The 16,298-nt window shown below is 36.5% G+C and overlaps 1 protein-coding gene across 4 annotated transcripts in view; it reads right to left on the minus strand.

The window, feature by feature from the left end:
- The window catches only part of Rmdn1 (regulator of microtubule dynamics 1), a 74,837-nt gene extending 62,218 nt beyond the window's left edge, over nucleotides 1–12,619 (minus strand). For 3 of the 4 annotated variants that reach the window (XR_013088941.1, XM_076836227.1, XM_076836230.1), the window contains exons 1-2: nucleotides 12,351–12,619; nucleotides 6,218–6,335 (exon numbers count right to left, since the gene is read on the minus strand). Coding sequence is in view for 3 of the 4 variants with exons in the window: in XM_076836227.1 (XP_076692342.1) it covers nucleotides 6,218–6,335; nucleotides 12,351–12,479 (247 nt within the window). In the remaining variant the exon portion in view is untranslated. The remainder of the gene's footprint in view (nucleotides 1–6,217; nucleotides 6,336–12,350) is intronic. The other variant, XM_076836229.1, reaches the window with a different exon arrangement.
- Between the last annotated feature and the right edge of the window lie 3,679 nt (nucleotides 12,620–16,298).

Raw genomic sequence — 16,298 nt, forward strand, 5'->3', positions numbered from 1 at the left:
CAGAAAATCTGGATTCCAGGAACTAAGTTATAACGAAATCATCCAAATTTAAGGCAAATCTTTCACATCAATAATATTGTGTGTTATATAATAAGACATGTCACTGGAAATAACACTACCAAAAATGTTCTGCAGTACTACAAATGAATACGTAAGAAGGAACACTTGGTTCTATAGGTTCATCAGAAAAGAGGAATTATTTAAAGTACAAAAAAAGACAACTAAAGTATACATGAAGAACCTTTAAGTTACTTATCTTTTAAGCATTTTATGAGTGAACTTTCATATCACAAAACAGTACTGTGAATGTATTAGAATATCTTTCTTTAGAGGGCTTTATAATTTGTCTATTTTAAAGAAATAATTTGGGCTGTGGTTGTGGCTCAGTGGAAGAGCACTTGCCTAGATGTGTGAGCCACTCACTGGGTTTTATTCTCAGCACTGCACACAAATAAATAAAATAAAGATAGGTCAGCAACTAAAAAGTATTGAAAAACAAAAAAGAAATAATTTAAGTTTCTGCAGTTCCTTCAGTTACTGCAAGTAAGTGGGTATTTAGCACCACCTTGTGGTAATTATGTATATTACTACTTTTAAAATTCAGCCCTGAATTTGGGATATAGCTCTGTAGGACAGCATACCTACCAATGCAGAGGTCCAATAATGTGGAGGAAAGAGAGGGAAAAAAGGGGCCCTATAATCCCATTCAACTGAAATATCAGTAACAAATAACATATGTCTTTAAACTTTAATTAAATTACAAGAAAGTTCCACCACAGAACATAGTCCTGGTAAATGGAGGAGGAAAAACCTTCTAAACTGGCTCCAGTAAGCATGAAGCAGATATAATGAGAATTAAGCAGAAGTTTGAAGGGCAAAATTATCTGAATACCAATTCCTAAAAAAATACAGCACAGAGAAATATAAGACAAAAGAAACCTGTAAACACCAAAATGTATATTTTAACAGAAACATGTATCATTTTTCATGTTTAAAAATTTGTTAGAATTATTTTATGAATTAATGTTTAATAAATTAATTATTTTATGAATTAATTTGTCTTTTAATCTCACAAATTATATGAACTAGCCAGTAAATTAATTACAAAGTGGTGGTTACTGTTTAATAAAACTACAGCCATTATAGAAAACAGTACAGAGGTTTCTCAAAAACTAAAAATAGAACTACCATATGATCTAGCAATTACACTTCTAATTAGGTGGAACATCTCTAATCTGAAAATCCAAAATCCTGAGAAAACTCAAAAAAGTTTTTAAGTGCTGACCTTATGTTAAAAAAAAGTTTGAGATTTTGGAGCATTTCACGTTTTGCATTTTGGGGTTATAGAGGATCAAAGTCTATGAAAAACTCCAAAATCTCAAACATTTCTGCATCTCAAGCCTTTTGGATAAAGGATACTCAACCTGCATATCCAGAAGAATTGATACCAGTATTTTGAAGAGATATGTGCAGTTCTATGTTCATTGCAGCATTATTCACAATAGATAAAATATAGAAGCAACCTAAATATCCATCATATGATTAATTTTTAAAAGTAGGGAAGATAATACCCAATAGAATATTATTCAGCCTTAAAAAGAGAAGGAAACTGTCACTTGTGACAATATGGATAAATCTAGAGGTGAAATAAGTCAAGCACAAAAATATAAATACTGTATGATGTTATTAACATGCAGAATCTGAAAGAGTAAAAGTTGGAAGTAGATCGTAGAATAGGGCTACCAGGGGTGACCACTGGGATGGGGTGAGATGGCAGAGGGAACAGAGAGAAGTTAGTCTAAGGGTATAAAATTTCAGTTAGGAAGAATAGTTTTTGAGATCTATTGCACAGCATGGTGACTACAGTTATTAATGTGTTATATATTTCACAATTCCTAGGAGAGTAAATTTTTGTCTTATCACAAAAAATACAGTGATGAAATGTTAAGTATCTTGATTTAATCACTTTGAATTATATTCATATATCAAAACATCACATTGTACCACATATACAATTATTACATGTTAATTAAAAATTTTTTGAAGTTAAAATAACACAGTGTTCAGCCAAAAATAAAAAAGAAAAAGAAAATAAAGCTAAATAAAACCAAAGCAGGATAAATAATTTTACTCTTTTTTGTATTAACTTTTCAGTGTTCCAAATATGCTTTCAAAATACAGAAGGGATTCTAAAACATAGGCCAGTTTTCATTCAAATATAAAATAAAAACAGTGAACTTAGTTTTCAGAATAAGTCAACCCTCAGAATGTGAAAACATTTTCCTGCCAAGGTTTAATGTTAGGAATAGTATTAACATTTAGAGTTATTTTTCTGTTTACATCCTTATATATATATATATATTTTTTTTTTTTTAAAGAGAGAGTGAAAGAGGGAGAGAGAGAGAGAATTTTTAATATTTATTTTTTAGTTTTCGGTGGACACAACATCTTTGTATGTGGTGTTGAGGATCGAACCCGGGCCGCACGCATGCCAGGCGAGCGCGCTACCGCTTGAGCCACATCCCCAGCCCTACATCCTTATATTTTTACACTGAAAGGAAGTTACAACTTTTTTTACAGCATATAAATGAACACAGGAATAAACAATTCAGAACAAAAACATTGGCATGATAGGTGGAATTTTATAACACAATAAACAGATTCATATGTTTTTTGGACCAAATGGCAGCCACAAAATACCAATACAACAGAGATTCCTTAAAACACTTTCTTTGATGCAGTTACTTAGGAACTGTAAAAATAAATACCATGCAATCTGAATGCTAGGAAAAAGAGCTAGAGAGCTAAATAAACAGGGCAATCAGTCTACCCCTTTCCTTTTCCAATGTTTAGGAATCCAAGTTTATTCAAATATACAATTCTATAACTACTAGCTCTTCCTCAAACACTTCAGAATGGTAACATTAAGCAACTTTAAAAGCTTGAGCTTCTTCTGAATTTCTCATAGTTTTTCTGCACTTTTTCAAATGTGAAGCTTTATAAGGTCTACCATTTCATTTTCTTCTAGTATACAAGGAACACTAAGGAATACTTCATTTATTTCATGGAGAACCTTACTTATGGTAGAAAAAGATCTACTCTCTTAGAATATTAAAAATATTTTCCAAAATAAATCAGCTATAGATAGGCCAATGGCCCTGTCTTATATCCACAGGTAATCATTTTTTGTGAATTTTTCCCACTGCTCAAGATCATTATCTTTTCCTATATCTGAGTTCAGACTCTTCAGGACACTAGACGGGTGTGATAACACCTGCTGTAATTAGAGTGGTTCAGGAGGCTGAAGCAGGAGGATAGTAAGGTCAAAACCAGCCTCAGAAACTTGGCAAGGCCCTAATAAGCAACTTAGCAAGACCCTGTCTCAAAACAACAAAAAAAAAATTTTTAAAAGCCTGGGAGCTTGAGTTCAATACCTGGTTTAAAAAAAGACACTAGAAATGTAAATTTCACTCCACACAAGAACACCTGAGTCCCCATGCTCTTCAAGGAGCCATCCAGGACAGCTTTCACTGTGGGTATCAAACCTTGGTACAAGGAAAAAATGGAAATGGGCTGTGTTCAGATTACAGCCACTTTCAATAACATCAACTTAGGAATTGTAAAAATAAGTACCATGCAATCTGAATGCTAGGTAAAAGACCTAGAGGGCTAAATAAACAGGGCAGTCATCTACCCCCTTTCCTTTTCCAATATTTAGGAATCCAAGTTTATTCAAATGCACTCAATTTCCAAAATACATAAGATATCTACTAAAATGAAAACTACTATTTAGTTTGCAGTGGCGATTATATTGGGTAACACTGGAAATCATAAATTTAAAGATGGACACACATTTCAGTGGACTACATAAAGGCATGTTTCTCCTTCTTCCTGGACATTCACATATTGTGATAATCAGTAGGCTGGAGTTTGCAATGATGAAGTAATCTTTTGCTGCAAACTATATTTGGCACTGTCATGAAAGAAATGGCATGCTGCTGGGTGTAGTGCTATATGCCTGTAATCCCAGTGACTCAAGAGACTGAGGTAGGAGAAACACAAGTTCAAAGCCAGCCTCAGTAAGTTAGCAAGAACATAAGTAACTTAGGCCCTGTGTCAAAATAAAAAATAAAAAGTGCTGGGGATGTAGCTAAGTGGTAAAGTGACTTTCGGTTTAACCCCCAGTACCAAAAAGAAAGAAAGAAATACCATGCTGAAGATCTACTGTCAAACCCTTAAATTTGCCTTAACACCTAGGGAGGCAAGTTCATTACTCAAGCCTTTTAATAAGATGCCTATAACACAGGCAGGCCATCCATTCCAATTCACTTATAGAGATCTTTACTATTTTGCTGTGATTAATGAATTCCTCTGAAGTGAAATTTTTAATAAGTTTGCTCTCAACAGTCACCATCTTGGAAACAGGGGTGAAGGGTCAGCTGCCCTTGAGTGGGAAACATGCTGCCTCATGGGAACACACAGCCATCCACTGGTAAGATAAATTTGCTCCTATAGCATCTATTCTCTGGTTGGTCTGCAGGACTCCCACAGTCCAGCTCAAGGTTGCTCTCTCAAAAGATGAAGGAAGAAAATGGCAAGAAGTAGCTTAAAGGGCCTGGGGATGTGGCTCAAGTGGTAGCAGGCTCGCCTAGCATGCGTGGGGCACTGGGTTAGATTCTCAGCACCACATAAATGTAAAGATATTGTGTCCACCTGAAAAAACTAAGAAATAAATATTAAAAAAAAAAAGAAGTAGCTTAAAAACTTGCTGGGGTGTGAAAAGAACCACTGACTGTTTGATGTCACCTCAATTTTGCTATTGCAGCTGCACCCAGCTAGTACATGACTCAAAAAGGCAAATCATCTTAAAATGTTTTTGTATGAACATATATTCAGTGATTTTTTTTATGTCATAAAGACACTTCTGAAAAAAGTGTTCTGTGATCACTAAGACTAAAAACAATTTTGGCTTTGCCTTTGAAAGTGTCATATTTTATCGCCTAGGGAAGCACTAAATCAGTTCTGCAACAATACTAAAACATAATGAAACTAAGACAGAAAAATAAAAATATGGGTTCTAATCTCTGCAACTTTAACTCTTAAAAAAATAATTATAAAATTAAAGTTACTGTGAAAAGTCTAGGGAGCTTTAAACAGATGCTTTTTGTATTCATCAAATATTGTCAATGAGCCAGTGACAAATACAAATCCTCTGCTTTGCCTTTCTTTATAAAATGATACATTAAAAAAGTAATAATAAAAAGAAAGCATAGCAGTTCTCAGTTATCTGTTTTAAGACAAAATAGTAGCCAGGTGCAGTGGCACATTCCTGTAATCCCAGAGACTCTGGCAGGAGGATCCCAAGTTCAAGGCTACCCTCACCAACTCTGCAAGACCCTCAGAAATTTAAGGACACCCTATCTTAAAACGTATATTTTTAAAAAGAAGGGAGTGGTAAAATGCTCCTAGGTTCAATTTCCAGTAGCAAATAAAAACAAACATTCATGGATAAATGACTAGGCAATTAATCATTTTTGATAGCAGTTTCAAATTATTATTCTATTAGAACTTTAAAAGATATTCATCAGCCAGGAATGATGGGCATGTGCCTATAGTCCCAGCAACTCAGGGAAGCTGAGGTAGAAGGATCCAAAGTTCGAGGTCAGCATGGGCAACTTAGCAAGATCCTGTCTCAAAACTAAAAAAAAGAAGGGCTAGGAATCCAACTCAGGGATAGAGTGCCCTTGGGTTCAATACCTTGTACAATTCCCCATCAAAAAAACTACCCCAAATCAAATGTTTCTTTTCCAAATCATCTTTTATGATTTAAAAATGAGGACTATAAACCAAAAAGTATTAGTCCAAAAAAATTAAAATCATATTTCTCTAATATACCAAAATTTTAGCTCTTTTCCCTCAGAAAACTGATTTAACTAAATTTGTTTTAAAAATTAGCCAGTCTATATTATACCAAATAAGACTTATAATATTTTTTTTCACTTTTCAACCAATTACAAAAATATTAAGTATTAACAAAGTATTTGTTACTGAAGAAATTTCAGTTTGTTAAAAAAAAATTAATATGTACAGAATAAGAGCAAAAAATAACCTGGACTATAACAATATTAGTTTCATTATCTATCCAAAAACAACTGCTAATAACAAAATATCAAATAAAAATAACTCTAAGTCTCTTAGATATTTAGTTTATGCTTACCTTTGGCTGTGGCATGAACAACAGCAGCCTGCGAAATGACTTGATAAGTTTCACAACCCAAATAAGACAAGGCTGAGAATAAAAGGCCTCTTTTCAAAGTTCCTGCGTTACCCGTCACCTATGGAAAAACAATATGGCAGAGTTTTCCAACTTAGAAAATTTGGAGAAACTGCTACCCTAAGCAAAATTTTACATCAATTTTCTCTCACCTCCAAAGCAATTAAATCATAAAAATACGGGATGCTCAAAAATGAATTCTTCAAATTCTCCAGGAAATCTATTTTAAACCTTATAGGGATAGTGTATTTTATTAAGAAAAAGACTATCTAGAAGTGGTAGCTCATCTAAAACTCAGTCATGGGCTAAGGATATAGCTCAGTGGTAAAGCACTTGACTCCATATTCAAGGCCCTGGGTTAGCTCCCCAACACTGCAAAAATAAATAAATTATTAAAAATCACAGTTGTGATGGTAAATGCTGGATTTAAAGACCCAAATTTTTATGTGGAGGCCTAGATATTACAAATTGTATGAAACAAAATATGAGACATCAACACATGACAAATATCGACTTTTAGTAAACAAGATGAAGAGTATCAAATACAGTAACTGCAACACATAAAAAACGTACACAGCTTTAAATGAAAACATGTTTGAAATCACCCATGAAACCCGGAGGTTTTAAATACATGGTGAATAAAACAAAATCATATTCAAACAGATTTAGAAATTAATTTTCATAATCATGCCCAGATTTTTTTCCTTTTTCTTTTTCCACCCAGCACTGGAGACTGAACCCAGGGGCAACTTACCATTGAGCTATAGCCTCAGTCCTTTCCATTTTTTTAAGGCAGGATCTCAATGAGTTCCCTGGGTTGGTCTCACACTTCCAATCCTTCTACCTCAGCCTATTGAGTAGCTAGAATTATACGTATGCCCCACCATGCCCGCTATTATAACCATATTCTTGAGACCAATGACAAAGAGGAATGAATATCATTCCAGCAATTTCTTCCTTTTCCTGAATTTTTCCCTTTAAATTTATTCCCATCAGTATAAAAAGTGAGCTTCTTACTTGTATAAAAAACAAAACAAAAATCACAAAACAACAACAAAAAAACCCTTTCCCCTTCACTTCCTATCTCCCTTCCCATTCTCTCTTTAACTCTCACAAATAAGCCAGGCACAGTATTGCAAGCCTGTAATTCCACAATTTGGGAGGCTGAGGCATGAGGATTGTGAGTTCAAAACCAGTTTTGGCAACTTGGGCAGCCCTAAGTAACTTAGTAAGACCCTGTCTCAAAATATATAAAGGGCTGTGGAAGTAGTTCAGTGGTAAAGGACCCCTGAGTTCAATTCCTAGGTTCAATCTCCAGTACCAAAAAAAAAAGAATCCCCACAATTCCACTGATGGTATTCTAGTTAATGATGCCAAAGATGCTGCTACATATTGAATATCCCTTATTCAAAATACTTGGGATCAGAAGGGTTTCAGAGGTTGGATTTTTTTTTTTTTCAGATTTTGGAATATTTGCATCAACCTTATAAGATTATCTTGTGGATGATTTATGTTTCATATTCACCTTATCACACAGCCTGAAGGAAATTTTATACAATACTTTTAGTGTCTATGTTTTGACTGTGACCCATCACATAAAAGCAAATATAAAATTTTCCACTTACAGCACTAAAAAAGTTTCAGATTTTGAAGTATTTAGGATCAGACTCAGGATATTCATCCTGTATTTTCTGTGGTCAATTCTGAATTGTCACCTTACTTGATCTATTTAACAGCATTTGACTGCTGATCACTTCCTCTAAAAAAAAAAAATCATGAATGTATGTTTAATTTTTAAAAACAGCTTTATTGAGACATGATTTACATACAATAACTACATAAAATGTACAATTTAAGACATATATATATAAACCTGGAAAATCATTATCGTCACCACAATCAAGATAATAAACAATGCTACAAATTTTCTCTTCACAATGCCCTTCCCAGCACTTCATTGCTACCCTGAAACACTCTGCTTCTGAAATACTACTCTCTTGGATTTCCTTATGTCTTAATCATTTCTCTTTTGTTAGTTCATCTCCAATATCACCTTGCTCATGTCCTGAGCTGAGTCGTTTTCTTTTCTCTATTCATGATCTAACTTTGTCTCATATCATTAATAAGCCCCAAACACTCTTATCTCTAGCTAAATGTCACCCCTAATTTCAGAATCATTTATCTACTGCCTATTCAAAAATTGTCTCTGAAAAACTCTATTAGGCATCTCAAAACAACTGTTCTTTCTACCAAATTCACTCCTCTGGTATTTTTCTCTATCATGGTAAATGGCAACTCTCTTCTACTTGTTCAGTTTAAAAAAGAAAAATCAATGAAAAACCCTGAAGTCATTCTGGACTCCTCCAACCCACATCTGATCCACATTTGCACTTCTAATAAGCATCTAGAGTAGGAATGGGGAATCCACCATATTCCAATTTGCCAAATGCTGTTTCCTTGGTCCAGCATGAATATTCAAGGCATTGCACACAACTGGATTTAAAAAAAAAAAAAAAAAAGTCCACTGTAAAGTAGTAAAACTGAATTTGTCATGGTCACATCTTCAGCATTTAATTTTTTGAGTTCAGGCTTAATTATCAAAAAGAGATGGAGTAAGGGCAAAAGCTATATACATGTGTAGTGGTGTTGCCTGGAAAAAAAGAACAAAAGACTAGTTTATCAGGCCAGGCCAGTGGTGCAAGCCTATAATTTCAGCAGCTCAGGAGGCTGAAGTACTAGGATAACAAGTTCAAAGCTAGCCTCAGCAAAAGTGAGGTGCTAAGCAACTCAGTGAGATCCTGTTTGTAAATACAAAATAGGGCTGGGGATGTGTCTGGATTGAGAGCTCTTGAGTTCAATCCCTGGGAGGGAGGGAGGGAGGAAGGAAAGGAAGAAGGAAGGAAGGAAAGAAAGAAAGGGAAAGAAAGAAGGAAGGAAGGAAGGAAGGAAGGAAGGAAGGAAGGAAGGAAGGAAGGAAGGAAGGAAGGAAGGAAGGGTTTATAATTAAGTGTCTTAGTTTCCTATTGCTTTTAGGGATAGAGTGTATCACATAGTAGAATGCATGTGTAGTCCACTATAGCCTAAGGAAATTTGACATTTAGAGTGTCAACTTTCTGGGCTGAAACAAGGCACAACAAAGAATATCCTGGCTTTATTAGAAGGGAGAAAATGCAACTCTGTTGGGTGGCTATTTATATTTCTTATTATAAATTTATGAAGTGCCAGTTATTAAGCTGAGCTCTTGTCAGTTTGATTAATATAAAGCAGCTCTTTGCTCATCTATGGGAAAGTAAATGAAAATCATGTTTCTGAACTTGAAGAAAAAAAAGAAAGACCCACACCTCAGTGACACCTCCAAGATACTGATAACTTTTAAAAATATCTGAGACAGTTGGAACACATTATTTCACTATGTACTTTGAAGTTGCAGTGCATTATTTTCAAAAAATTTCAAAATATTCAAATAAAAAGTATTTGCTGAACAAAAGAAGTAGGCTCTTTTACACAGTCTTTTTTTTTTCTCTTTCTTTCTTTTTTTTTTCCAACACTGAGTGTAACAACTTTGTTCCAGGCAGAATTAAAAATATAAGCTCAAGTCAGGTCTGGTGGTGCAAGACTGTGATCCTAGCAACTGGGGAGGCTGAGGCAGGAGAATCAAAAAGTTTGAAATCAGCCTCAGCAACCTAGTAAGACCTAGACTCAAACATTTTTTAAAATGGACAGGGAGTGTAGCTCAGTAGTAGAGCACCCCTGGATTCAATACCCAGTACCACAAAAAACAAAATTAAACCCATCAGTAGATGAAAAGAAATGTGTCACCACTATCTCCTGCTTTTTCTCTTAAATTCTTGCCAGTTTCTTCTCCTCTTTAATATCAGAATTTCTCTGATTAGTATTAGGGCTTCTTTTGGTCTATTAAATACTCTCAATCTCTACTATGGCATAATTTACAATCATAGGGTAGATGCTCCAGAATCTGTATTTGTAGCCCAGACCTCAGAAGGTAATCAACAGACCTAACAAACTACTACCCATCAATGTCAACCTGTTTATATTACCACATTCATCTTAATTAGTCTAAAACCCAACTTATTTCCCCCTTACCCCTTAAGTCTTTTTGTGGTCCTACCCCAATAAATAACACTACCAGAAATCATAGATTCTTCATTGACTTTCCTTTCAACCCCCACACTGCACCTATCTTTTAGGTCCAATAATTCTACATTCTTAATATTCTTTAAATGAATCCACTTATCTCAATTTCCACTAAAGTTCAAACTACCACATTTACCTGTCCTACAGCAATGATCTTTTATTTGGTCTCCAGCATTCACTGTAGCCTAAGACAGACTAATTTTTTAATCAAGTATGATCAAATGACTTCCTCATTCAAAATGTTTAACAGTCTGGGCCCAGTGGCACATACCTATAATCCCAGCTACTTGGGAGGCTGAGACAGGAGAATGGCAAGTTCAAGACCAGAGTCAACAATTTAGCAAGGCTCTCAGAAACTCAGTGAGACCTTGTCTCAAAAAATAAAAAGGGGAGGGCAGGGAATGTATCTAATGGCACCCCTATTAATTCCCAATACCAAAAAAAAAAAAAAAAAAAAAAAAAAGTAAAACACTTAACAGTTTAGACTAGAATCAGAAATACTTACCATGGTTTATAAAGTTTTTAGAATCTGGTTGTGGTAGGCAGCCTCTAAAATCTCCCCAATAATCCTGCCTTCTCATAGTCACACTCTTGTATGTATGCTGAGTTTATTGCCTCCTTTCCAAGAAATAGAATACAACAGAGCTGATATCATTTCCAAGATTAAGTTATTATTTAAAAAAATCATTGACACATGCTCTCATTTGTTCTCTTTGATCACTTGCCTGCCCAGGGGGTAAGCCAGTGACTTTGAATTGCTGGCAGCAGCAGGCAGAAGAGAAAGTGTGCCTACAGCCATGCAATCACCTTGAACTTGGAAGCAGAACTTCCCCTTTACCCCAGACCTCAGCAGCTGACAAGTGTGACTCAACCTCAGGAGAGACCTTCTCGTGCTTGAGGTAGGTAGCTAAGCTGTACCTGAATACCCAACCATTAGAATCCAGGGATAATAAACCTCTGTTGTTCTAAGCAATCTGCTAAAAATGTATTACAGTTTAAAATAATGAAACACTTAGTCCAAATGAAATAGCTCACAGGCACCACAAGAATGTCATACCCACTGCCCAATTTACTTTCAAGATTAATCTGAGAGCCTGGCGAGATGGTGCCTGCCTGTAATCCCAAAGGCTCAGGAAGCCCAGGAAGGAGAAGTGCAAGATCAAAATCAGTCTCAGCAACTTATTTAGGCCCTAAGCAATTTAATGAGACCCTGTCTCCTAAATAAAACATTAAAAAGGGCTGGGAATGTGGCTCAGTGACTAAACGCCCCTGGGTTCAATCCCCCGGTACCAAAAATAAAAAATAAACTGAGTACCACAAGCAGTCTAATAGAAATGACAGAACTGCGACTACAATATCCCGACATCCTTTCTTAACACTATGCATATTAAAAAAAACAACTCAGAAATAATTTCTTAAAATAAAGCCCCAAACCCAAATTGCATGTGTGTGTGTGTATGTATGTGTGTGTGTGTGTGTGTGTGTGTGTGTGTGTGTATATATATATATATATATATATATATATATATATATATTTCTGTGTAGGAAGCTTTCTGTCACACCACAGTAGTTTAAAAGTCTATCTAGCAGACTCGGCTAACAGGTGGAATTGCTAAAAGTGAAAATTATTTCAGAGCGCCCAAAGTTCCTTCTCCGTCCTGTTCTCCAGGTTTTCACACAGGAAGGTCAGCCAGCAGGCAGCTTCTCCGTGAGACATACCCACTACTTCTCTGACCTAAGGCTTGCGGAAGGGCAAGGACCAGTCCATCGCGGTCAAGGGGCGCGGTCCAGGCACACTTGCCCCTGAGTTTCCTCCACGATTCTCTTTCCCACAGGTGGCGCGGAGCCTCCCAGCCGAGAGCTGGCGGGAGTCCGAACCCACTCGGTAGGGAGGGAAAGGGAGCCAGGGCGGCGAGGTTACCTCAGGGCCGCGGAATCGCCCGGGGCAGCACTGCTCACGGCTGCCCCAAGTCCTCTTCGGAAACCGAGTACCCGGGACAGCTCCACGTCCCAAAGGGAGAAAGCGCCACACTCGCGAGGCCAGCGCCATGACCTACACGTCCCCGGCCTAGCCCTTGATGTCAGGCCGCCACGGACTCGGGTAGGACGGAGCAAAGAACACCTCAGTCTTCGCACAGAGAACCCCCACCCCGATCCCCGCTTCCTGGCCAGTGCCTCTCAGTTCTCACCGCTTCCGATCCACGACTTCCGGGGGCGGGAGAGATCCCGAGTGGGTGGGACTTCGTCGGTCGGCTGCGCCTGTGCCTAGTGGGCTTGGGCAGTGAGTGACAGCGCGGGAGCGCGAGCTGTGCGGCGATCTAGTGAGTGAACCCTCTGCTGGTTCCTGAGTGCTTTCCGCTCCGCGCTCTTTCTTGGTTTTGGTAAAAGGATAGATCACCAGAACAGAACTGAAGGCTTTGAAATAGACCCGAAATAGGTGTGTGGAAGAAAAAAAAAAAATCAAAAGTAGGTGACGCCTGGCATTAAGAGGTTTTTTTTGGAAATAAATACGTGGAATTAATCCGCCCACATAAGAAAGTGAAAGGAAAAGAATGCGAAACTGGAGGGAAAGACTCAAGAGGGGAAGTGAGAAGCCAAAGAAAAGAAATGAAACCCGTAAAGCATTAGCTGGTCTTAGACTATGAAGAAGAGGACTCTAAACAAGATGCTGGTGCTGGACTGGGGGAAGTTCAGTGAGAGAGCGCTTACCTAGAATCGCGGAGAGACTCCCCAGTCTGTCCCCAGTATCGTCAAAAAATAAAATCAGCACTGCTGTATGGTATGGGATATGTAGCATAAAACCTGGTCTCTCCTCAAAATCTTCACTAGGTCAATGTTTCTCACCAGAGTAGAATTCTTACAGAGGGAATAAGGAGATTTTTGAGCCCAACTTCAAGGCCCTTGTGGGTGAAAAACACAGGCTGCAAATGGAGTACCTACTATATGGAGTACTTGAGAAAATCGTCAATAAGAGAAGGTAGTCATAGTTTTAAAAGAGTAGCTTCTATTTATATGGTACTTTTCATACTACACAGTAAATTAAGACACATTTCCTTTGATCTTCCCAATTGTGAAATAATGGGCATCCCAGGTTGCCAAATGAGAAAAAAAAAATGGCTTAAAATTTTATTAACGAAATCAAGGATACACTTTTTTTTTTTTTTTTTTTTTTTTAGATGCGGAAGATCCAGACCAAGGTGCACATAATACACATACTGCTAGGCTGGCACTTTGCCATTGAGCTGTGAGATACATCTCCAACCTTACAGTGCTCTTCCCAGTGTATGACTGCTGCCTTCACTGCTTCGTGGGTATTGAGGATTTCATCAGTGATACCCCTATTTTCTTTGCTTCTGAAGTATATTTTTAAAAATATGTACATCTTCCCAACTTCTGAAATCTAGTCTTTTTACCAGAAGGGAACGAGTTTTATTGTATTTTAGATTTTCTACCAATGACAACCTCGATATTGTAAAACAACATGTTTACACTATTGGATTCCATGATAAACCTGAAATTCATTTTCTGATATCTCTGCTGCAATGATTTGTGAGTGTGTGATGCTGAGGATGGAATCCAGGGCCTCACACATGGTAGTAAATTTTTAATTACAATTTTCACTTAGAAAATAATTAAATCCTTAGGAAAGTTGCAGGAACTCACATATACTCTTCACTTATATTCAGCCATTGTTGATTCTCTCACATTTGCTCTTTCTTGAGATATATTCCATGTAATATGCATATTATGTTCCTATTATATTCTGTTAAACCTTTTGAGTATAGAGTGCAAGATTATATTTTGTTAAACCTTTTGAGTATAGAATGCATGTATCATGATTCTTGACTCTTAGAAACAGACATTCTCAATGTAATTATCAAATTCAAGAAATTGAAATTGACAGAATATCATTATTATGCAAACAAGTTTTATTGGTGTCCCAATGTTGTTTGAACTCTTTTTCCTCAATTGGAGATCAAACCTGGATTAGAAATTGTATTTAATTTTAATTTTTTTAGTTTCATTAAATGTGTAGTATTTCCTCAGCCTTTATTTTCACGACTTTAAGTATTTTCAAAATGTATAGTCCCATTGTTTCATAGCAGAATTGCTCAACCTTGGCAATATTGATATTTTGGGGATAATTTTTGTTGTTGTGGAGGCTTTCCTGTGCACTGTAAGGTGTTTAATAACAATCCATCTTCTACCAGTTGCATCATCTCCTAGTTTGACAATGAAAACTATCTCCCAAAAGAGCAAAATGTTCCTGCGGGTAGAGTTACCAGATTAAAAAAAAAAAAAAATACAAGGCATTGTATACATTTTTAATTTCAGATAAATAACTACCCTTTTTTTTTTTTTGCAGTATTGGAGATCAAACCCAGGATATTAAATATGCTAGGCAAGAGCTTTACCACTAAGCTATATCCCCAGCCCTCACAAATAATTTTTAGTATAATATAGGACATACTTATACTGAAAAATTATTTGTGGTCTATCTGAAATTTAGATTTAGCTGGGCATTCTATGTTTTGTCTGGCAACCCTACTCCATTTGCCGTTATTGAGAATCATTGGTATTTAGCATGTGCTTAAATCTGGGCTTGGTTGATTACTTCCTAATGATTCTCATGATTCAATTTAGGTCGTGCACTTTTTGTAGGAACATTAAGTGGTATATCCTCTCCATGGCATCACATAATGAAGTTTTGGATGTGATTTTGCCCAATTATTGGCAAATGGGATTTTCCCCCATTAGTTTTGTGCTGGGGATTGAACCCAGGGTCTCATGAATACTAAGCATGCACTCTACCATTGAACTTTTGCAATTGCCTCTGAGGTCCTATATTACTTGGTCTCCATCTCATCTCTGACCTTACTCTTACTATTCCTCTCCTTGCTCACTTCATTCCATCTATGCAGGATTTTATTTCATAGAAAATGAAAGGACAGACCTTTGCACTTTCCTTTTCCTCTACATGCAAATTTCTGTCCCTAAATATCCTCATCCTCCCAGCCTGAAATGGGATCTTATTAAAAGGTACAACAGAAGAACTGGAAGTATAGCTCAGTGGTATAGTTCTGCCTAGCATGTGCAATACCCTGGCTTCAATTCCCAGCACTAACAAAACAAAAAATAGTTTAAATAAAGCATTTTGTTTTCCTGCTTTAAGTCTTTGGCTGCTATTTTCCTAGCTTACAAAATCTATGCTATCTGCTATTTTGCTCTTGTTTGTTTAGCCTTCTATCCCTGCCCTTTTCTTTCTTTCATCCAGGCCTCAGGCCTCCTACATGATATTCTTTCTGCCAGAAATCCTACCCATTCCACTACCTGATAACTTCTCCCTCCCCCAGCTGTGCCATATTTAACTAATCTGTATTTGTCCTTTAGCTCTCAGCTTAAATGTCACTTGCTCAGAGAAACTTCTCTTGATTTCTCTTAATATACTCTCATTTCCTTTATGGCCTTAAGTACATTTTATAATTTCACTTTTATCTTTGTGAATATTCGTTAATCTGAAGTATAAATTTGGAGGTAATGTGCACTTTCACTACACTGTAAACTTATGACCATGCCTGATTTTTTTTGTTGTTGTTCTTAACAGTTCCTGTCACAATTCCTCCATTTGTTCAACAAATATTCATAGTGTAGCTGTGATATCCCTCTTAGTCTTTTAGATGTAACAAACAGAATAATTCCTAATGGAGAATACATTCTAGTTGGGGAAACACAGTCAGTAAATAAAATAAATAATAAAAGGTGTAATATGTTAGATGGCAATAAATGCTAACGAGAAAAATAAAGTAGAAGGGGTATAAAGTATATTCCCATGTAGGTAGTGGAATTTTATTTTACTTTTTTTTCCTCA

The sequence above is a fragment of the Callospermophilus lateralis genome, chromosome 16 (assembly GCF_048772815.1).
Source record: "Callospermophilus lateralis isolate mCalLat2 chromosome 16, mCalLat2.hap1, whole genome shotgun sequence".
NCBI lineage: Eukaryota > Metazoa > Chordata > Mammalia > Rodentia > Sciuridae > Callospermophilus > Callospermophilus lateralis.